Source organism: Ranitomeya variabilis, chromosome 7 (genome assembly GCF_051348905.1).
Source record: "Ranitomeya variabilis isolate aRanVar5 chromosome 7, aRanVar5.hap1, whole genome shotgun sequence".
Classification (NCBI taxonomy): domain Eukaryota; kingdom Metazoa; phylum Chordata; class Amphibia; order Anura; family Dendrobatidae; genus Ranitomeya; species Ranitomeya variabilis.
The window spans coordinates 11,093,199-11,117,016 of record NC_135238.1 but is presented as its reverse complement, the minus strand read 5'-3'; the positions used below and the strand labels follow the sequence as shown (position 1 = coordinate 11,117,016).

General features: G+C 42.5%; 1 protein-coding gene across 2 annotated transcripts; it reads left to right on the top strand.

The window, feature by feature from the left end:
- The first annotated feature begins 361 nt into the window (after positions 1-361).
- LOC143785254 (sulfotransferase 1B1-like) lies at positions 362-12,662 on the top strand. Of its 2 annotated transcripts, none has more exons than XM_077273986.1 (8): positions 362-468; positions 3,192-3,394; positions 3,480-3,605; positions 4,277-4,374; positions 4,598-4,724; positions 6,609-6,703; positions 6,783-6,957; positions 12,391-12,662. In XM_077273986.1, exons 2-8 carry the CDS (start codon positions 3,265-3,267, stop codon positions 12,495-12,497), a joined length of 858 nt encoding a protein of 285 aa, XP_077130101.1. In that variant the 5' UTR covers positions 362-468; positions 3,192-3,264; the 3' UTR covers positions 12,498-12,662. The 2 variants fall into 2 exon arrangements, with proteins under 2 accessions (XP_077130101.1, XP_077130100.1); XM_077273985.1 differs by having other exon boundaries at positions 372-468; positions 3,189-3,394.
- The last annotated feature ends 11,156 nt before the right edge of the window (positions 12,663-23,818 follow it).

Sequence of the window (23,818 nt, the reverse complement as noted above, 5' to 3'; positions counted from 1 at the left end):
GCATCTCCTGTATATAATAATTATATCTGTACAGCTGGTATAACCTGGGCATTTCCTGTATATAATAATTATATCTGTACAGCTGGTATAACCTGGACATTTCCTGTATATAATAATTATATCTGTACAGCTGGTATAACCTGGGCATTTCCTGTATATAATTAAACAAGTTGAACATCTTCTGGCAAACCGTGATATGGACCATGCTGGTATAACCTGAGGATATTCTGTAGTCAGCACATTTTTATACAGAGGTTATACATCTGTATAAAGCAAAGTCCGAGGTGTCTTGGGTTAATATGTCTTGTAGTTTTATGTTCGTCGTTTCTGAATGGACGCAGTAATCGTCTCTGTATAATCCCCGCCTGCCTCTAGCACTGGAGATACATGGTCCTGGCAGTCACCTCCAAGGACTGAACCAGAAGCAGCCATCCAAGTGTTCCTCCTTCAGGGGCCGCTTAGTCGGAGGTAAGAGTTTCACATTTTGTAAATTCTAGGAACTTGTCACCTCCCGAACCTTTCTCTGTCCTGCTTGAAAACTGTGTGATGGTTTTAGAGACGAAGAGCCCCATAAAGGTTCACAGTGCTTAATGCAAAAGAGGTTGGTACCCACCTCAGTGAATCTGTGGCATGGATTTCCTTGGTACTGAACCTTCATGTTCCATAATGCACAATCCTTCCCGGTATCAGCATAGCAGGATCCTAGCAAGTATTAATCTGCTGAAGTGAGTCCATTGGCCACGTCAGAGACGCACTTTCCCATAACTCCAAACACAGCGGCCACAACAGTGTGGTCTGTTCTCGTCTGGAGACCTTTCAATGATCTCTGTTCGATCACCTCCTCCTACATATAGGTGATGTAAATCTGAAAAGTCTTTACGGGTCATTCACATTTGTCTTTGTGCTACGCCCAACAGTGGCCCATGTGTGTTTGTGGACCCCCTCTGTCACAGGACCGAACCTGCCCAGGAAGGAGCAAAGCGGCTACCTGGTATTCACTGGAGCTCCAGATGGTGGAGACAGACTGGGCTGCAGGTAGCCACCGGGCACCACTCCTGGGCAGATCCCAGTATGGCAGCTGCTGACCCCAGGGGCCAGGTACGCTGACACTGATTTAGGGCTTAGTTCAGACACACCAGTCTAGGATACTGGAACGGGGACTGGAAAAAATACGGACTGAGGGATGTTCATGCCCTGGTCACAAGCGGACTTCAGGAACAGGACTAGCCGCATCGGGACTAGGCACAATGTTCAGGGAATAGCCGCTACAGGACCAGGGGAATAAGTTCAGGTACTGGCCGCCTCGGGACCAGGGGCGATGTTCAGGCACTGGCCACTCTGGGACCAGAGGAAGAGGTTCAGGAATTGGCTGCACTGGGACCAGGGGACAATGTTCAGAAAACTGACCACTCCAGGACCAGGGGAAAAGGTTCAGGCACTGGTTGCCCTGGGACCAGGGGGACTTTCAGGCACTGGCCATTCTGGGACTAGGGGAAGAGGTTCAGGCATTGGCCACTCTGGGACCAGGGGATGAGAATCAGACACTGGCCACTCTGGGACCAGGGGATGAGAATCAGACACTGGTCGCTCTGGGACAAGGGGATGAGGTTCAGGCACTGGTCACTCTGGGATCAGGGGATGAGAATCAGACACTGGTCGCTCTGGGACAAGGGGATGAGGTTCAGGCACTGGTCACTCTGGGACCAGGGGATGAGGTTCAGGCACTGGTCACTCTGGGACCAGGGGAAGAGGTTCAGGCACTGGTTGCTCTGGGACAAGATTATGAGGTTCAGGCCCTGGCCACTCTGGGACAACGGGATGAGGTTCAGGCCCTGGCCACTCTGGGACAACGGGATGAGGTTCAGGCACTGGTCGCTCTGGGACAAGAGGATGAGGATCAGGCCCTGGCCGCTCTGGGACAAGGGGATGAGGTTCAGGCCCTGGCTGGTCTGGGACAAGGTTATGAGGTTCAGGCCCTGGCCACTCTGGGACAAGGGGATGAGGTTCAGGCCCTGGCTGGTCTGGGACAAGGTTATGAGGTTCAGGCCCTGGCCACTCTGGGACAACGGGATGAGGTTCAGGCACTGGTCGCTCTGGGACAAGGGGATGAGGTTCAGGCCCTGGCTGCTCTGGGACAAGGTTATGAGGTTCAGGCACTGGTCGCTCTGGGACAAGGGGATGAGGTTCAGGCCGCCCTGGTCACTCTGGGACCAGGGGAAGAGGTTCAGGCCCTGGCCCTCTGGGACAAATGGATGAAGTTCAGGCACTGACCAGGGATGCAGGTTCAGGACACTGGCTGCACCAGGACCAGTAGACTTCACAAGTCTCTAGTAGAACACCTTAGTGACTAATGATTCTACACGTTGCTTGGCGACTTACTATGGAAGAGGTAGTCTTTTATACAAGATGCCTCCCAACTATTGACTGGGAGCCATCTTGCAGGTGACTACTTATGCTAGATTCCTCCCAGCAACAAGCTGAGGGAATATAGCAAAATGTGCGCACTGCCCTTTTAAGAGCAGGGGCATGTGTGCGCACTAGGCACGCCGCCAGGAACTGCTGAGCGCACACCAGCAAGCAGGAGGGACACGCCACGAGACCACATCGCTGGGCTGGAGCGGTGAGTAGGCCGGTATCCCTGCATGGAGGGGGACACTATGCAGGGGCGCCGGCAGTAGCGCTACACTTTGTAATTTAAGACTGTTCTCCCAGGTTGGCACTCGTTCAAGGCAGCTTACCTGGCAACATGTGAGCAAAGTTGGCAGAACATGAATAAGCAAAAAAGCCACTTAGCGTATTACAAAACGACTACTGAAAAACAAACATCCAATGCTACAGCGCAGGGTTGGGCATGACTGTCCATAATATGGCCATATTGGAAATTTCCAGGGTTGCAATACTTCAACTGTGTCCTGTTCATACCTCCCACCTAAATATGTTGTACCCATAGTACAGCTGGGGGGGGTCATGGAGAAGGGCACACCAGAACTGGAGATTAAAAAAAGAAAAAAAAAAGTGTAAGGTGGACATGATCATCAAGAAAATGTAAAAACTTGTCCCATAACTTTCCTTTTATCACTTTTGATCAAACTCGACCGTCTTATCTTAGCCCCATAAATTGACAATTGTGCATTCATGGAGGAGTTGATCGAGATGTGTCCCTTTAACTGTGTCTCCATTCTTTACAGTAGGTAAGAGACTTTCAGGAACACTCAAGACATTATCCCTTATGCTCAGCTGAGACACTACTTCTTATCTCCAGCCATGGATCGCCCACCCTTACAGCTGGTGAGGGGCATGCCCATTCTCGCACCCTTTGCAGAGAACTGGGAAAAAGTAGAACAGTTCCAGGCAAGAGCAGACGATCTGCTGATTTCTACTTATCCAAAATCAGGTGAACGTTGACATAGACACATGCACGATTAATGCCGCCATTGTGTGCACGCACCACAACTAAATGATGATCTCGTTATTCTCAGGCACAACTTGGGTCAGTAAGATTGTGGATCTAATATTGACTAATGGCGATACAGAGGAAAGTCAGAAAGCTGCCATTTTTGAGCGGGTGCCATTTCTGGAGTGTTCAGGTCCATCCGTTCCATCAGGTATTTTTTTAATAGTAATGTTTCACCAAACTAATTCATTTTCTGACTAATCCTCTTATGTAAGCATGTTTGACATACGCGGCACTGAAGTCTGGTTTACTGCCATGTCTTGGCCCAGATTCGTGACTTGTACAAATCTTGTTATTTTAGGCAGAAACTTCAGACATGAGGCATACGGAGGCAAAATGTTTTAAAAAAATTGATTCTGTTTGGTCTTTTTTTCCCAGTGGTAGTCATTTCTAACCCTTTCTGGCAGTATCTGTCTTACTTGACTACACAATTGTGTCCTGGGAAAAATGTAAAGAGGCCAAAGAGAGTCCAATGTTTCATATTCTGCACTATAGAGGATGGATACCTCCAAACATTGGGACTAATGGAGTCGATTTTCATATTTCTTTACTCAATTTGTCCCCTTGAAGTTAATGGCTCTGTCAGGGACATATCTGAATCTTCTTTTTTTGGAGATTCAGACAGAATTCCCTGACAGTCATGAACGTGGTGTGAACCTGGCTTTAGAGTAAGTTCAGTAATTTAGAAAGTGTCCATGAAATTTACTAATAAGAAAGCAGATACATTGTTGAAAAGTCATAATTCAATTTTTCATTGACGGAATTGAAGATCATATCCATCTTAACCACTAAACATGTTTCCACATTTTTTTCATTCCATAGGAACAGAGATCCTTAACAAACAAAACTTCCCGAGAGTGATCAAAACCCATCTTCAGGTGGACGTCCTTCCTCAGAGCTTCTGGGACAAGAACTGCAAGGTTGCTCTTTGTTTTAACCGATTTGTCCTTCTTATTTATAGTTTAAGGCCCAATTTCAGCCTCTCTCCACAGTCTTATCACTATTTGGTTCCAGATGACTTCACAGACTGGTTACTGTTACAATGAAGGACATTTCTAGAGCCAATGGCTAATATCCTGGGGCCCTAACACTGGTGTGATGGTAGAAGAAAATGATGTAATAACCACCCACATATCCATCTAGATCATCTACGTGGCCAGGAATGCGAAAGACGTAGCGGTGTCCTACTATCACTTTTACAGGATGGCGTATGGACATCCAGAACCAGGCACATGGGATGAATTCCTGAACAGCTTTATGGAAGGCAATGGTGAGAATATAGCTTTGTAAAACAAGGTCTTGGTGAATATCAGCAGAGGGTAATGTCCCGCTGTACTCGAGGGGACGCCGAAGTCATCTTTCTATATACAGTACAGACCAAAAGTTTGGACACACCTTCTCATTTAAAGATTTTTCTGTATTTTCATGACTATGAACATTGTACATTCACACTGAAGGCATCAAAACTATGAATTAACACATGTGGAATTATATACTTAACAAAAAAGTGTGAAACAACTGAAAATATGTCTTATATTCTAGGTTCTTCAAAGTAGCCACCTCTTGCTTTGATGACTGCTTTGCACACTCTTGGCATTCTCTTGATGAGCTTCAAGAGGTAGTCACCAGGAATGGTTTTTCAACAATCTTGAAGGAGTTCCCAGAGATGCTTAGCACTTGTTGGCCCTTTTGCCTTCACTCTGCGGTCCAGCTCACCCCAAACCATCTCGATTGGGTTCCGGTCTGGTGACTGTGGAGGCCAGGTCATCTGGCGTAGCACCCCATCACTCCCCTTCTTGGTCAAATAGCCCTTACACAGCCTGGAGGTGTGTTTGGGGTCATTGTCCTGTTGAAAAATAAATGATGGCCCAACTAAACGCAAACCAGATGGAATAGCATGCCGCTGCAAGATGCTGTGGTAGCCATACTGGTTCAGTATGCCTTCAATTTTGAATAAATCCCCAACAGTGTCACCAGCAAAGCCCCCCCACACCATCACACCTCCTCCTCCATGCTTCACGGTAGGAACCAGGCATGTAGAGTCCATCCGTTCACCTTTTCTGCGTCGCACAAAGACACGGCGGTTGGAACCAAAGATCTCAAATTTGGACTCATCAGACCAAAGCACAGATTTCCACTGGTCTAATGTCCATTCCTTGTGTTCTTTAGCCCAATCAAGTCTCTTCTGCTTGTTGCCTGTCCTTAGCAGTGGTTTCCTGGCAGCTATTTTACCATGAAGGCCTGCTGCACAAAGTCTCCTCTTAACAGTTGTTGTAGAGATGTGTCTGCTGCTAGAAATCTATGTGGCATTGACCTGGTCTCTAATCTGAGCTGCTGTTAACCTGTGATTTCTGAGGCTGGTGACTCGGATAAACTTATCCACAGAAGCAGAGGTGACTCTTGGTCTTCCTTTCCTGGGGCGGTCCTCATGTGAGCCAGTTTCTTTGTAGCTCTTAATGGTTTTTGCCACAGCACTTTGGGACACTTTCAAAGTTTTCCCAATTTTTCGGACTGACTGACCTTCATTTCTTAAAGTAATGATGGCCACTCGTTTTTCTTTACTTAGCTGCTTTTTTCTTGCCATAACACAAATTCTAACAGTTTATTCAGTAGGACTATCAGCTGTGTATCCACCAGACTTCTGCTCAACACAACTGATGGTCTCAACCCCATTTATAAGGCAAGAAATCCCACTTAGTAAACCTGACAGTGAACACTTGTGAAGTGAAAACCATTCCCGGTGACTACCTCTTGGAGCTCATCAAGAGAATGCCAAGAGTGTGCAAAGCAGTCATCAAAGCAAAAGGTGGCTACTTTGAAGAACCTAGAATATAAGACATATTTTCAGTTGTTTCACACTTTCTTGTTAAGTATATAATTCCACAAGTGTTAATTCATAGTTTTGATGCCTTCAGTGTGAATGTACAATTTACATAGTCATGAAAATACAGAAAAATCTTTAAATGAGAGGTGTGTCCAAACTTTTGGTCTGTACTGTATATGTCTTCCTATTCCTATTTGTAAAAGTCTCGTATCTTTGATGATCCTGAAGAGCAACCACAAAAGGACAGAGATGGCATTACTGTACGTAGGATGTGTTATTGATGGCTGTGTACATGTATGTTCACACTACTCACTATATTCGTCACTGCAGTTGCTTTTGGACGCTGGAGCTCACATGTTAAAGGCTACTGGAAGCTGAGGCAGCAACGAGACATCTTGTATCTGTTCTATGAGGACATGTTGGAGGTGAGATGTGGCCATAGCGCAAACTGCTCTTATTTTCTTAACAGGTGTCAAAGAAATAACCAGTGTTGTTTTCTGGCAGGATCCAACACGTGAGATTCAGAAGGTATCAAAGTTTATGGGGAAGGAAGTATCAGAAAACGTTCTGGAGAAGATTCTCAAACACACGTCCTTTCAGGCCATGAAGGAAAACCCTATGAGCAATTATAGCACCTTCCCATTCATGGATCACTCCATCTCCCCATTTATGAGGAAAGGTACAATGCAATTTTCATAGCTGCAACAAAGTCATTTAAACATTCTAGAGAGGCAGTCACTGTGTACATACATTACATTACTGATCCTGAGTTACCTCCTGTATTATACTCCAGGGCTGCACTCACTATTCTGCTGGTGCAGTCACTGTGTACATACATTACATTACTGATCCTGAGTTACCTCCTGTATTATACCCCAGAGCTGCACTCACTATTCTGCTGGTGCAGTCACTGTGTACATACATTACTGATCCAGAGTTACATCCTGTATTATACTCCAGAGCTGCACTCACTATTCTGCTCGTGCAGTCACTGTGTACATATATTACATTACTGATCGTGAGTTACATCCTGTATTATACCCCAGAGCTGCACTCACTATTCTGCTGGTGCAGTCACTGTGTACATACATTACATTACTGATCCTGAGTTACATCCTGTATTATACTCCAGAGCTGCACTCACTATTCTGCTGGTGCAGTCACTGTGTACATACATTACATTACTGATCCTGAGTTACCTCCTGTATTATACTCCAGGGCTGCACTCACTATTCTGCTGGTGCAGTCACTGTGTACATACATTACATTACTGATCCTGAGTTACATCCTGTATTATACCCCAGAGCTGCACTCACTATTCTGCTGGTGCAGTCACTGTGTACATACATTACTGATCCAGAGTTACATCCTGTATTATACTCCAGAGCTGCACTCACTATTCTGCTCGTGCAGTCACTGTGTACATATATTACATTACTGATCGTGAGTTACATCCTGTATTATACCCCAGAGCTGCACTCACTATTCTGCTGGTGCAGTCACTGTGTACATACATTACATTACTGATCCTGAGTTACCTCCTGTATTATACTCCAGAGCTGCACTCACTATTCTGCTGGTGCAGTCACTGTGTACATACATTACATTACTGATCCTGAGTTACCTCCTGTGTTATACCCCAGAGCTGCACTCACTATTCTGCTGGTGCAGTCACTGTGTACATACATTACATTACTGATCCTGAGTTACCTCCTGTATTATACCCCAGAGCTGCACTCACTATTCTGCTGGTGCAGTCACTGTGTACATACATTACATTACTGATCCTGAGTTACATCCTGTATTATACTCCAGAGCTGCACTCACTATTCTGCTGGTGCAGTCACTGTGTACATACATTACATTACTGATCCTGAGTTACATCCTGTATTATACTCCAGAGCTGCACTCACTATTCTGCTGGTGCAGTCACTGTGTACATACATTACATTACTGATCCTGAGTTACCTTCTGTATTATACTCCAGAGCTGCACTCACTATTCTGCTGGTGTAGTCACTGTGTACATACATTACATTACTGATCCTGAGTTACCTCCTGTATTATACCCCAGAGCTGCACTCACTATTCTGCTGGTGCAGTCACTGTGTACATACATTACATTACTGATCCTGAGTTACATCCTGTATTATACTCCAGAGCTGCACTCACTATTCTGCTGGTGCAGTCACTGTGTACATACATTACATTACTGATCCTGAGTTACATCCTGTATTATACTCCAGAGCTGCACTCACTATTCTGCTGGTGCAGTCACTGTGTACATACATTACATTACTGATCCTGAGTTACCTCCTGTATTATACTCCAGAGCTGCACTCACTATTCTGCTGATGCAGTCACAGTGTACATACATTACATTACTGATCCTGAGTTACATCCTGTATTACACTCCAGAGCTGCACTCACTATTCTGCTGGTGCAGTCACTGTGTACATACATTACATTACTGATCCTGAGTTACATCCTGTATTATACTCCAGAGCTGCACTCACTATTCTGCTGGTGCAGTCACTGTGTACATACATTACATTACTGATCCTGAGTTACCTCCTGTATTATACTCCAGAGCTGCACTCACTATTCTGCTGGTGTAGTCACTGTGTACATACATTACATTACTGATCCTGAGTTACATCCTGTATTATACTCCAGAGCTGCACTCACTATTCTGCTGGTGCAGTCACTGTGTACATACATTACATTACTGATCCTGAGTTACCTCCTGTATTATACTCCAGAGCTGCACTCACTATTCTGCTGGTGTAGTCACTGTGTACATACATTACATTACTGATCCTGAGTTACATCCTGTATTATACCCCAGAGCTGCACTCACTATTCTGCTGGTGCTGTCATTGTGTACATACATTACTGATCCTGAGTTACCGTATTTTCCGGCGTATAAGACGACTTTTTAACCCCCGAAAATCTTCTTAAAAGTCGGGGGTCGTCTTATACGCCGGGAATCGACTTGTACGCCGGTGTATATGGTGGGTGGGGAGGGGGAGTGATCCTGATGACGAGGGGGCGTCTCACAGGAAAGTGAGTAATCCCCATTACCTTATCCTAGCGGTGCAGCGTGGGGGTGTCAGTGCTGGGAGCGGCGGCAGCTGCTGTGTTCTGGTGCGGCGGCTCCTCTTCTGTGTGGGGCCTCTGTGCTGTGAGGTGGCGGCGGCAGCGGCGTATCTTTATCCAGTTGGGGCTCCTCCGGCATCTCCTTAGCCCTGGAGGCCCCGCCGCAACTCCATCGGTGCAATGTGGTGGCCTCCGGGAAAATGGCCGCTGCTCAGATTCAGATCTCGTGTCCCGAGATTTCGGGACGAGATCTGAATCTGAGCAGCGGCCATTTTCCCGGAGGCCACCGCATCGCACCTATTGAGCTGCCTCCGGGAAAATGGCCGCTGCATTGCACCGATGGAGTTGCGGCGGGGCCTCCAGGGCTAAGGAGATGCCGGAGGAGCCCCAACTGGATAAAGATATGCCGCCGCCACCGCCACCTCACAGCACAGAGGCCCCACACAGAAGAGGAGCCGCCGCACCAGAGCACAGCAGCCGCCGCACCAGAGCACAGCAGCCGCCGCCGCCACTCCCAGCACTGAGACCCCCACGCTGCACCGCTACGATAAGGTAATGGGGGATACTCACTTTCCTGTGAGACGCCCCCTCGTCATCAGGATCACTCCCCCCCCCCCCAAAAGGCACATATTCACCGGCCCTATAAGACGACATAGGGTGTATAAGAAGACCCCCGACTTTTAAGAAGATTTTATATTTTAACTGGTAAAGTTGGGGGGGTCGTCTTATACGCCCAGTCGTCTTATACGCCGGAAAATACGGTACATCCTGTATTATACTCCAGAGCTGCACTCACTATTCTGCTGGTGCAGTCACTGTGTACATACAGTGCCTACAAGTAGTATTCAACCCCCTGCAGATTTAGCAGGTTTAATAAGATGCAAATAAGTTAGAGCCTTCAAACAAGAGCAGGATTTATTAACAGATGCATAAATCTTACAAACCAAAAAGTTTTGTTGCTCAGTTACATTTTTATAAATTTTAAACATAAAAGTGTGGGTCAATTATTATTCAACCCCTAGGTTTAATATTTTGTGGAATAACCTTTGTTTGCAATTACAGCTAATAATCGTCTTTTATAAGACCTGATCAGGCCGGCACAGGTCTCTGGAGTTATCTTGGCCCACTCCTCCATGCAGATCTTCTCCAAGTTATCTAGGTTCTTTGGGTGTCTCATGTGGACTTTAATCTTGAGCTCCTTCCACAAGTTTTCAATTGGGTTAAGGTCAGGAGACTGACTAGGCCACTGCAACACCTTGATTTTTTTGCCTCTTGAACCAGGCCTTGGTTTTCTTGGCTGTGTGCTTTGGGTCGTTGTCTTGTTGGAAGATGAAATGATGACCCATCTTAAGATCCTTGATGGAGGAGCGGAGGTTCTTGGCCAAAATCTCCAGGTAGGCCGTGCTATCCATCTTCCCATGGATGCGGACCAGATGGCCAGGCCCCTTGGCTGAGAAACAGCCCCACAGCATGATGCTGCCACCACCACGCTTGACTGTAGGGATGGTATTCTTGGGGTCGTATGCAGTGCCATCCAGTCTCCAAACGTCACGTGTGTGGTTGGCACCAAAGATCTCGATCTTGGTCTCATCAGACCAGAGAACCTTGAACCAGTCAGTCTCAGAGTCCTCCAAGTGATCATGAGCAAACTGTAGACGAGCCTTGACATGACGCTTTGAAAGTAAAGGTACCTTACGGGCTCGTCTGGAACGGAGACCATTGCGGTGGAGTACGTTACTTATGGTATTGACTGAAACCAATGTCCCCACTGCCATGAGATCTTCCCGGAGCTCCTTCCTTGTTGTCCTTGGGTAAGCCTTGACTCTTCGGACAAGCCTGGCCTCGGCACGGGAGGAAACTTTCAAAGGCTGTCCAGGCCGTGGAAGTTTAACAGTAGTTCCATAAGCCTTCCACTTCCGATTGATGCTCCCAACAGTGGAGACAGGTAGGCCCAACTCCTTGGAAAGGGTTTTGTACCCCTTGCCAGCCTTGTGACCCTCCACGATCTTGTCTCTGATGGCCTTGGAATGCTCCTTTGTCTTTCCCATGTTGACCATGTATGAGTGCTGTTCACAAGTTTGGGGAGGGTCTTAAATAGTCAGAAAAGGCTGGAAAAAGAGATAATTAATCCAAACATGTGAAGCTCATTGTTCTTTGTGCCTGAACTACTTCTTAATACTTTAGGGGAACCAAACAGAATTCTGGTGGGTTGAGGGGTTGAATAATAAATGACCCTCTGAAACAACTTTTCACAATTAAAAAAAAAAAAATAAACAAAGAAATAACATTCTTTTTTGCTGCAGTGCATTTCACACTTCCAGGCTGATCTACAGTCCAAATGTCACAATGCCAAGTTAATTCCAAATGTGTAAAACTGCTAAATCTGCAGGGGGTTGAATACTACTTGTAGGCACTGTACATTACAATACTGATCCTGAGTTACCTCCTGTATTATACGCCAGAGCTGCACTCACTATTCTGCTGCTTCAAATCTTTTTTTAATTCATTGTACTTGACGCTGAGACACATTAAAGGTGCCAGCCACCTCTGCAGTGGATCTGGTCTTCAGCCTCTTGATAATCCAGGCTTTGGTCACAGGGTGGATTTTTGGCATGTTGTCAGAGCTCAAGTTGCACTTCAAGTGAAGGTCTGGGGTGCTGGGTTTCACACACTAATTAAACGATCATTTTTTGAGCAAGGTGAAGATGTAAACTAGGATTGGGTGCATTATTTGACCAGGCGACGAAACTTTTGTCTTGCCAAAATCTGACCATTCTGTGTCCATTAACTGATAAATATTTCTGCATTGATGCCAATTTATTTTCTTTACCTAAACCACATTTCGGAGGGTTTCAGCTTTCAAAAGAATAATTTATACAACCAATGGATGAATTTAACGTCAGGTTATAAGCTTTTATTTACATAACATGGATAAGCGACATAACTTCTGTCAGGGAGTGTATGTAATTGAGAACAGTTCTCTGAGCTTCTGACTGGGGATGTTTACATCTTAGGAATTTTTGGAGACTGGAAGACTCATTTCTCAGTGTCCCAGAATGAGAAGTTTGATGAATATTATCGGCAAGAGATGGCCAATACAGACCTGAAGTTCCGCATGTAGGAACCAAAAATGCATAAAATCTTCCCAGGAGAACTGGACATCTGGATGGACAAAAGCAAAAGCGTGAACATTCATTCTCCATGATGTCATCATGTTCAACTTTTGTGTTACTTTTCAATAAAGTGTTTATTTCTTAGACTCTGGAAATAAAATCCGTTTCACTCATCCTGGTCCCAAGGATTCTTATTACAGCAGCGCAGCCTGATATCACGTTACCTTCCAAACTGGTCAACAACTCTGGAGGAGACCATTCCCAGCCACTAGGCAGCAGCTGATATCAGGTGTTCATGGGAGCTGTGCCTGCACGCAACCTGCTCAGGGGAACACCTTCCTTTTACTTTCCTTTGTAGCTAAGGCTATCAACCGATGGTCTTGTGCGCTTTGTTCCTCTACAGCTTTTATACTTTTACTTAAGGCACCGTCACACTCAGCGACGCTGCTTAGGTCGCTGTAGAGACGTCAAACACAGCAACTCCAGAACGATGCAGGAGCGATCCAGTGAGGTAACGGCGACTCACTTCTCGCTCTCACAGGTCGTTAGCTCCATGTAAAACATTGCTGGCATCGTTGCTTTTGCTGTCAAACACGACGCTACACGCCGACCTGACGACAAAATAAAGTTCTGGACTTCTAGCTCTGACCAGCGATATCACAGCGGGATCCAGATCGCTGCTGCGTGTCAAACACAATGAGATCGCTATCCAGGACGCTGCAACGTGACGGATTGTTGTCGTTCTCGTTGCAAAGTTGCTGAGTGTGACGGTACCTTTACATTAGACATTGTCTCACTAACAAATCTAACAAGTACAATTAAGGGTGCGACAATGCAGAACTAATATAGAGACGGTAAGGCTGAAGGGTCTAAGAGATTCTATCTGCGGGTTATTATGATGTGTAGTCACTCTCCACTCAGATACTAATCACCTTCTGTGGTCTGCCAGTAGGATAGACAATAACTACTGTAACATTATATTTGCATTGTAAGCAATATCATAGTAGTTATATTCTTGTACATAGGGGCAGTATTATAGTAGTTATATTCTTGTACATAGGGGCAGTATTATAGTAGTTATATTCTTGTATATAGGAGCAGTATTATAGTAGTTATATTCTTGTACATAGGAGCAGTATTATAGTAGTTATATTCTTGTACATAGGGGCAGTATTATAGTAGTTATATTCTTGTACATAGGAGCAGTATTATAGTAGTTATATTCTTGTACATAGGAGCAGTATTATAGTAGTTATATTCTTGTACATAGGGGCAGTATTATAGTAGTTATATTCTTGTACATAGGGGCAGTATTATAGTAGTTATATTCTTGTACATAGGAGCAGTATTATAGTAGTTATATTCTTATACATAGGAGCAGTATTATAGTAGTTATGTTCTTGTACATAGGGGCAGTATTATAGTAGTTATATTCTTGTATATAGGGGCAGTATTATTGTAGTTATATTCTTGTACATAGGGGCAGTATTATAGTAGTTATATTCTTGTACATAGGAGCAGTATTATAGTAGTTATATTCTTGTACATAGGGGGCAGTATTATAGTAGTTATATTCTTGTACATAGGAGCAGTATTATAGTAGTTATATTCCTGTACATAGGAGCAGTATTATAGTAGATATATTCTTGTACATAGGGACAGTATTATAGTAGTTATATTCTTGTACATAGGAGCAGTATTATAGTAGTTATATTCTTGTACATAGGAGCAGTATTATAGTAGTTATATTCTTGTACATAGAAGTATTATAGTAGTTATATTCTTGTACATAGGAGCAGTATTATAGTAGTTATATTCTTGTACATAGGGACAGTATTATAGTAGTTATATTCTTGTACATAGGAGCAGTATTATAGTAGTTATATTCTTGTACATAGGAGCAGTATTATAGTAGTTATATTCTTGTATATAGGAGCAATATTATAGTAGTTATAATCTTGTACATAGGAGCAGTATTATAGTAGTTATATTCTTGTACATAGGGGCAGTATTATAGTAGTTATATTCTTGTACATAGGAGCAGTATTATAGTAGTTATATTCTTGTACATAGGGCAGTATTATAGTAGTTATATTCTTGTACATAGGGGCAATATCATAGTAGTTATATTCATGTACATAGGGGCAGTATTATAGTAGTTATATTCTTGTACATAGGAGTATTATAGTAGTTATATTCTTGTACATAGGGACAGTATTATAGTAGTTATAGTCTTGTACATAGGAGCAGTATTATAGTAGTTATATTCTTGTACATAGGGGGCAGTATTATAGTAGTTATATTATGGTACATAGGAGCAGTATTATAGTAGTTATAGTCTTGTACATAGGGGGCAGTATTATAGTAGTTATATTATGGTACATAGGAGCAGTATTATAGTAGTTATATTCTTGTACATAGGAGGCAGTATTATAGTAGTTATATTCTTGTACATAGGGGCAGTATTATAGTAGTTATATTCTTGTACATAGGAGGCAGTATTATAGTAGTTATATTCTTGTACATAGGGGCAGTATTATAGTAGTTATATTCTTGTACATAGGAGCAGTATTATAGTAGTCATATTCTTGTACATAGGGGCAGTATTATAGTAGTTATATTCTTGCACATAGGGGCACTATTATAGTAGTTATATTCTTGCATATAGGGGCAGTATTATAGTAGTTATATTATGGTACATAGGAGCAGTATTATAGTAGTTATATTCTTGTACATAGGAGGCAGTATTATAGTAGTTATATTCTTGTACATAGGGGCAGTATTATAGTAGTTATATTCTTGTACATAGGAGCAGTATTATAGTAGTCATATTCTTGTACATAGGGGCAGTATTATAGTAGTTATATTCTTGCACATAGGGGCACTATTATAGTAGTTATATTATGGTACATAGGAGCAGTATTATAGTAGTTATATTCTTGTACATAGGGGCAGTGTTATAGTAGGTATATTCTTGTATATAGGGGCAGTATTATAGTAGTTATATTATGGTACATAGGAGCAGTATTATAGTAGTTATATTCTTGTACGTAGGGGGCAGTGTTATAGTAGTTATATTCTTGTACATAGGGGCAGTATTATAGCAGTTATATTCTTGTACATGGGGCAGTATTATATTCTTGTACATAGGGGCAGTATTATAGTAGTTATATTCTTGTACATAGGAGCAGTATTATAGCAGTTATATTCTTGTATATAGGAGTATTATAGTAGTTATATTCTTGTACATAGGAGCAGTATTATAGTAGTTATATTCTTGTACATAGAGGCAGTATTATAGTAATTATAGTCTTGTACATAGGGGCAGTATTATAGTAGTTATATTCTTGTGCATAGGGGCAGTATTATAGTAGTTATATTCTTGTACATAGGAGCAGTATTATAGTAGTTATATTCTTGTACATAGGAGCAGTATTATAGTAGTTATATTCTTGTACATAGGGGGCAGTATTATAGTAGTTATATTCTTGTACATAGGAGCAGTATTATAGTAGTTATATTCTTGTACATAGGGGCAGTATTATAGTAGTTATATTCTTGTACATAGGAGCAGTATTATAGTAGTTATATTCTTGTATATAGGAGCAGTATTATAGCAGTTATATTTTTGTATATAGGGGCAGTAGTATAGTAGTTATATTCTTGTACATACAGGCAGTATTATAGTACACTGCTCAAAAAAAAAAAGGGAACACTAATATACCACATTCTAGATATCACTGAATTAAATATTCCAATTGTAAATCTTTATTCATTGCATAGTGGAATGTGTCGAGAACAATAAAATGTAAAAATTATCAACGTAAATCACATCTAATATCCCCCAGAGGTCTGGAGTTGGAATGATGCTCCAAATCAAAGTGGAAAATGAAGTTACAGGCTGATCCAACTTCAGTGGAAATGCCTCAAGACAAGGAAATGATGCTCAGTAGTATGTGTGGCCTCCACGTGCCTGTATGACCTCCCTACAACACCTGGGCATGCTCCTGATGAGGCAGCGGATGGTCTCCTGAGGGATCTCCTCCCAGACCTGGACTAAAGCATCCGCCAACTCCTGGACAGCCAGTGGTGCAACGTGACGTTGGTGGATGGAGCGAAATCTGCGCCATCGGATTCAGGTGTGGGGAATGGGAGGGCCAGTCCATAGCTTCAATGCCTTCATCTTGCAGGAACTGCTGACACACTCCAGCCACGAGGTCTGGCATTGTCCTGCATTAGGAGGAACCCATGGCCAACCGCACCAGCATATGGTCTCACAAGGGGTCTGAGGATCTCATCTCGGTTCCTAATAGCAGTCAGGCTCCTCTGGCGAGCACAAAGAAGTGCCACCCCACACCATTACTGACCCACTGCCAAAACGGTCATGCTGAAGGATGTTGCAGGCAGCAGATCGCTCTCCACGGCGTCTCCAGACTCTGTCACGTCTGTCACATGTGCTCAGTGTGAACCTGCTTTCATCTGTGAAGAGCACAGGGCACCAGTGGTCAATTTGCCAATCCTGGTTTTCTGTGGCAAATGCCAATTATCCTGCACGGTGTTGGGCTGTGAGCAGAACCTCCATCTGTGGACATCGGGCACTCAGACCATCCCCATAGTCAGTTTCTAACCATTTTTGCACACACATGCACATTTGTGGCCTGCTGGAGGTCATTTTGCAGGGCTCTGGCAGTGCTCCTCCTGTTCCTCCTTGCGCAAAGGCTGAGGTAGCGGTCCTGCTGCTGGGTTGTTGCCCTCCTACGGCCCCCTCATCTCCTTTTGCACTGGCCTATCTCTTGGTAGCACCTCCAGCCGCTGGACACTATGCTGACAGACACGGCAAACCTTCTTGCCACAGCTCGCATTGATGTGCCATCCTGGATGAGCTGAACTACCTGAGCCACTTGTGTGGGTTGTAGAGTCCGTCTCATGCTAACACGAGTGTGAAAGCACAACCAACATTCAAAAGTGACCAAAAACAGCCAGAAAGCATTGGTACTGAGATGTGGTCTGTGGTCCCCGCCTGCAGAACCACTCCTTTATTGAGGGGGTCTTGATAACTGCCAATAATTTCCTTCTGTTGTCTATTCCATTTGCACAACAGCATGTGAAATTGATTGTCAATCAGTGTTGCTTCCTAAGTGGACATTGTGATTTCACAGAAGTTTGATTTACTTTGCGTTATATTCTGCTGTGTTCCCTTTATTTTTTGAGCAATGTATATATTATATATACATATATATGTATACATACACATCTGAATAGCTTTGAGTTAATTGCTCATTCACAGAGGAGGACATGGCAAGATATAACATTTACAACATGAAGCCAGAAGGAAGTTTAACATTGGAAAGAAAAATTAAATTCTGCACAACTTTGTTCCTATAAAAACCAGGGTAAAAAATGTAAAAGCATAAAAGCACATATAGAAAAAACTGTCGTATTAGAAATCCTTGGCATGTCATTGAGATCTGGATACACGTGTGCAAAAAAACGAGGATGTTATAATCCAAAAAAGTATAATTCATAAAAAGTCTTTGGATTCCTAATTTAATCTGTGAGGTTTCGGTGTGTTTAACCTATACATCCAGTAAATCTTTTTTCTATTTACATTCTGGATGTGATCGATCGGGCTCATCTTTAGCTGTTTATAATCCCTGTCATGTTTGATAGAACAATGTCTTTATAGGCCATATTTCAGAAAGCCTTTCCGAGTATTATATCTATGTGAGTGCATTTTTTTATGTCGTAGTTGAGTTGTTCTACCCATATATTGTTTGTTACATCCTCAGGTTATCACATAGTCTGTACTGCACGTCAGATGCCGGTTATTTATGAGATTCTCCGCAGTAGAGGAGGAGAACAAGCTGTCCATGTTGTGATTGATGGACAGGAGGCATAAACAACCTTTAATCATGAAAAATGCCATCAGCTGCATTTGTAGCAGGTGGTGTAATAGGTGGACCACCATTCGTTCGAAGGCGGCTGGGACCCAATATATTTTTTTTACTGTTTGTGCCCTGTTACAGCAGGATTTCTGGGTAAGACTTTCCCGAGAATATGGGTCAGTATTGTAGAAAAATCTGGCAGGAATTAAACTGGGTGACGAAATTTGGATTTGTCCTGGTTTCCACTCTCTGGTGCAGCATTTTTATTTATTTTATTTTTTTATCAGGAATGATTTCTGGTTACATTTTTAGGATCAGAATCTTTCTTGTAGAATTCTGGCTTGAAAGTCAGAATCCAAGTCTAAAGTGCAATTAAACTGATTAAGTCCAGACAAACCGGAAAATACAAATATATTTTTATATTTTTTCTTTTTACAAATACAAGAATAGGAAGACAAGTTTTTGTCAACAGTATATTAATCGTATGAAGTTTATATCTTTGCACATGTTCTTCTTATTGTTTTTATTCATATGTGTATTCAGTTTTTCAATAATTATTTGCTTTTTGACATTTTTTCTCTACTTGAACCTCATCATGTCCCTATCCTACGGACTCTGACACTTCACACACTGCCACGTGACCTTCTTTTTGGCACCTTATTTCAGACCTCACCTCTATATAAACACAGCAACACCCTGTATGTGAATATGATTTTTTTATTTCCTGAGGAAGAAGTGGGTTACACTTGGAAACGTGTAGAAAAATAAAATAAACTGCTATTTTAGAATATTTTCTGGCAGTGCGGATACGGACCACGGACTCTCCATGTTTTATTTGCTCTTATGGTGAAATCACCCGTGGATCCACAGCTGCCTTTCAACCTTGGATCAGGTCAGCACATATCAATACAGGTTCTGAGAACACTCTCCTTGGGCTATTTTTGCTCTTTCTTTTAGAATTTTACCTAAGCGGGTTCATAATCTGCCGATAGACGTGCACAATAACCTCTCCTGGCAATATCTTGGGATTCTGCCAAATGATTTCATAATATAATGTGACCCAGAAAAGATGGAGAAAATGCCGACGTTCACACATAACCGGCTTAGGTACATTGGCTCATATGCCCTATCTCTAGGGAATGTTTTACATTTTGTACTTGCCAAAAAAAGCGCTGGAGACATTTTGTCTGCTAACATTACCATGTAAACATTGTCACCTGCACCTAATGGGTGTAGAAGGTGAGAACATTACATTCTTTTTAATCTCTTTATTAATTACCTTGTTGAGAGTAAAGTGTCAGTCTTTGCTGACGGCACTAAACTATGTAGGACATTCAAAACTGATAGAATAAATGGTTCTTCAGATCACATGTTTAGTGCACGGTCAAAAAGCTCAGAGCAGAAAGACCAGGACAAGATTCATCCATAAAAATTCACACAGCAGTGCTCCCCGAGGCATGGAGAAATACAGAGAAAATCGGTCAGGCAACGCGTTTCTGACCGGTGCCATCCTTGCATCTCTGCCAGACTTCATTGAAATTAAGCCTTTTCTATGGATGAAGCGAGCGCTGGTCTCTTCCTGGACCTTCATATTAAAAACGGACCTTGACAGGATAATATTACAGAACTATCTGGATAAGATATATGAATGGGCAAATTAAATGTAATCCCTTCACGACATGATGTATATATATATATATATATATATATATATATATATATATATATATATATATATATATATATATATATACACACACATCATATGTCTGACTCCCCCTTTGATGCGGGCTCCGGCGTTGAGCCTACATGTTTTCCGGCACATGATTACTGATTTGATCAGGTGACATGTGACCCTAACAGCCGCGGGTGGAATTACGATCCATCCGCGGCTGTTAACGTGTTAAATGCCGCTGTCAATCTCTGATAGCGGCATTTAACATGATCATACCAGAAGTATGTCACTAACTCTGCCCCTGTCACATGATCGTGAGGTGCCGATAAGTTGGCAGGGTCTGCAGGAGCCCTCCTTGGGTTGTTATTTCCAAATTGCTATATGTGCCGCCCTGTGGCCGGCGTTCATAGCAGATGAGCATTTCTGATAGACATAGCTGAAGCTAAGGAAACTATTGAAGCAAATACAAAGTGTAAAAAATGTTTTTAAAATTATTAAAAAAAGTTAAAAAAAAAGTTAAAATCACCCCCATTCAAAATAAAATTTTAAAAATATATAAAAAAATACACATATACATTCAAAAGTACAACTTGTCCAGCAAAAATATTACAAGCCATATTGACGAAAAAATAGATTTTTTTATGGCTATGGGAATAAGGGGAGTGAAAAACTAAAACAAATGAACGAAAAATGGCCCGCGGTTGAAGGGGTTAATGTTGACAAATAGAGTAATGCACAGCGATGGGAGTAATCATATCACTGCATATACATTAAATGGAAGTATACTCGGGATTACAGAGCAGAAGGATGGGGGATTACAAGTAAGCTGAGCAGCACTGCTCAATGTCAGGCAGCAGCTGCAAAAGCAAACAAGATTTTAGGGTGTATAAAAAAACGAGATAATATCCCGAGATTATCTCTTTCTAAATCACAGATATAAAAACACGTGTTTTCCATTTTCTCCTCCCCTTCTTCCAAGAGCCATAACTTTTTTTTTATTTTTCCCATCAAAATGGTCACACGAGGGCTTGTTTTGTTTGCAGGACGAGCTGGAATTTTGAACGACACCAATGATTTTACCATATAGTGTACTGGAAAACAGGAAAAAAAATTCCAAGTGTGGTGAAATTGCAAAAAAAAAAAAAAAAAGCGCAATTCCAAAATTGTTTTTTATTTAACAAGTTCATTAAATGCTAAAGCTGACCTGCCACTATAATTCTCCGGCTCAGGCTGAGTTTGTTGATACCAAACATGCCTAGGTTCGTTTTTATTTAAGTGGTGGAAAAAAAATCAGAAATTTGTAAGAAAAACATTTTTGCTTATGTGACCATTTTCCGAGACCCTCAGCGTCTCCATTTTTCTGGATCTGGGTGAGGGATTCATGACAATCCATCATCAGCACTCTGCGATCAGGGCGCCGATGGGCAGGACTTATGACGTGCTTCTGGCCAGCGAATGTTAAATGCTGCTGCCAGAGATTGACAGCGGCATTTAACTTGTTAACAGGATCCACCTACGGCTGTTAGAGGCAAATGACGGCTGGATCAGATCAGTTGTCATGTGCAAGTTAAGAGAACGGCTCAGTGCCAAAGCCCACATCAAAGGCATGGACACGACCGATGAAGTATCTATACATCCAAGGTCGTGAAGAGGTTAAAAAAAGGGATGGATGATTTCCTCAGTACAGATGGTACTCTGGTGGTAATTATACAGGGGCTTATGGAGTGTGTCTGATAGGATTAGGCCGATTAGCTATGCTCCAGATATATGGTATGACTGTTCCTGCAAGGAACATAGCACGTGTTATTCCAGAGAAATGCATTGGATGTGTATGTCTGCATACAAAGGTAACGCAAGGAGAAGTCCCACACATATGTCAATTGTCTGGTAAACCTAGCGTACCAGCGACTAATGAAGGTGATGCCGTGCACATGCGAGAGACGTACATCTACACTACCGTTCAAAAGTTTATTGTCATCCAGACAATTTTGTGTTTTCCATGAAAACCCATACTTTTATTAATCAAATGAGTTGCCAAATGAATTGAAAATCTAGTCCAGACATTGACAAGGTTTGAAAAAAAAAAAAAAAAGATTTTTCTTTGAAATAATTTTCTCCTTCAATCTTTGCTCCTTTGCAGCAATTCCAGCATTGCAGACCTTTGGCATTCTAGCAGTTAATTTGCTGAGGTAATCTGGAGAACTTTCCCCCCATGCTTCCAGAAGCCCCTCCACAAGTCGGTTTGGCTGATGGACACTTTTTGCACCATACAGTCAAGCTGCTTCCACAACAGCTCAATGGGGCTGAGATCTGGTGACTGCGCTGGCCGCTCCATTACAGATAGATACCAGCTGCTGCTTCTTCCCTAAATAGTTCCTGTATAATTAGGAGTTGTGCTTTGGGTCATTGTCCTGTTGTAGGATGAAATTGGCTTCAATCAAGCGCTGTCCACAGGGTACGGCATGACGTTGCAAAATAAAGTGATAGCCTTCATAATTCAATATCCCTTTTACCTTGTACAAATCTCCCACTTTACCAGCACCAAAGCAGCCCCAGACCATCACATTACCTCCACCATGCTTCACAGATGGCGTCTCACTCTCTTCCAGCATCTTTTCAGTTGTTCTGCGTCTCACAAAGGTTCTTCTGTGTGATCCAAACACCTCAAACTTGGATTCGTCTGTCCATAACACTTTTTTCCAATCTTCCTCTGTCCAATGTTTGTGCTCTTTTGCCTATATTAATCTTTTCCTTTTATTAGCCAGTCTCACATATGGCTTTTTTTTTGCCACTCTGCCCTGAAGGCCAGCATCCCGGAGTCGCCTCTTCACTGTAGACGTTGACACTGGCGTTTTGTGTGTACTATTTAATGAAGCTGCCAGCTGAGGACCTGTGAGGTGTCGATTTCTCAAACTACAGACTCTAATGTACTTGTCTTGTTGCTCAGTTGTGCAGCGGGGCCTCCCACTTCTCTTTCTACTCTGGTTAGAACCTGTTTGTGCTCTGCTCTGAAGGGAGTAGGACACACCGTTGTAGGAAATCTTCAGTTTCTTGGCAATTTCTCACATGCAATAGCCTTCATTTCTAAGAACAAGAATAGACTGTCGAGTTTCACATGAAAGTTCTTTTTTTCTGGCCATTTTGAGAGTTTAATGGAACCAACAAATGTAATGCTCCAGATTCTCAACTAGCTCAAAGGAAGGTCAGGTTTATAGGTTCTCTAATCAGCCAGACTGTTTTCAGCTGTGCTAACATACTTGCACAAGGATTTTCAAGGATATTTTAACCATCCATTAGCCTTCTTACACAGTTAGCAAACACAAAGTACCATAAGAACACTGGAGTGATAGTTGTTGGAAATGGGCCTCTTTACATCTATGAAGATATTGCATTATAAACCAGACGTCTGCAGCTAGAATAGTCATTTACCACATTAACAATGTATAGAGTATATTTCTGAATCATTTAATGTTAGCTTCATTGGAAAAAAATGTGCTTTTCTTTGAAAAATAAGGACATTTCTAAGTGACCGTTACTGTATATTACAAAGCTGTGCTCCCAATTCTAGCTAGCATCAGCAGCCTAAATTCTACAAGCATTTCTCCTAAAGGAGGATTTGACCGGCTTTGCGTTACGCAGAAAGCCTCCTTACTTCAGTGAGAACTGTGTAATTCTTAGTTTTTTTCTTTAAACACCTTTAATGGCTTTCTCCATAGATTTATGGTAATCGGCTTACTCTAGCGGGGTTGCCTTGACCAAGACTTTTGCT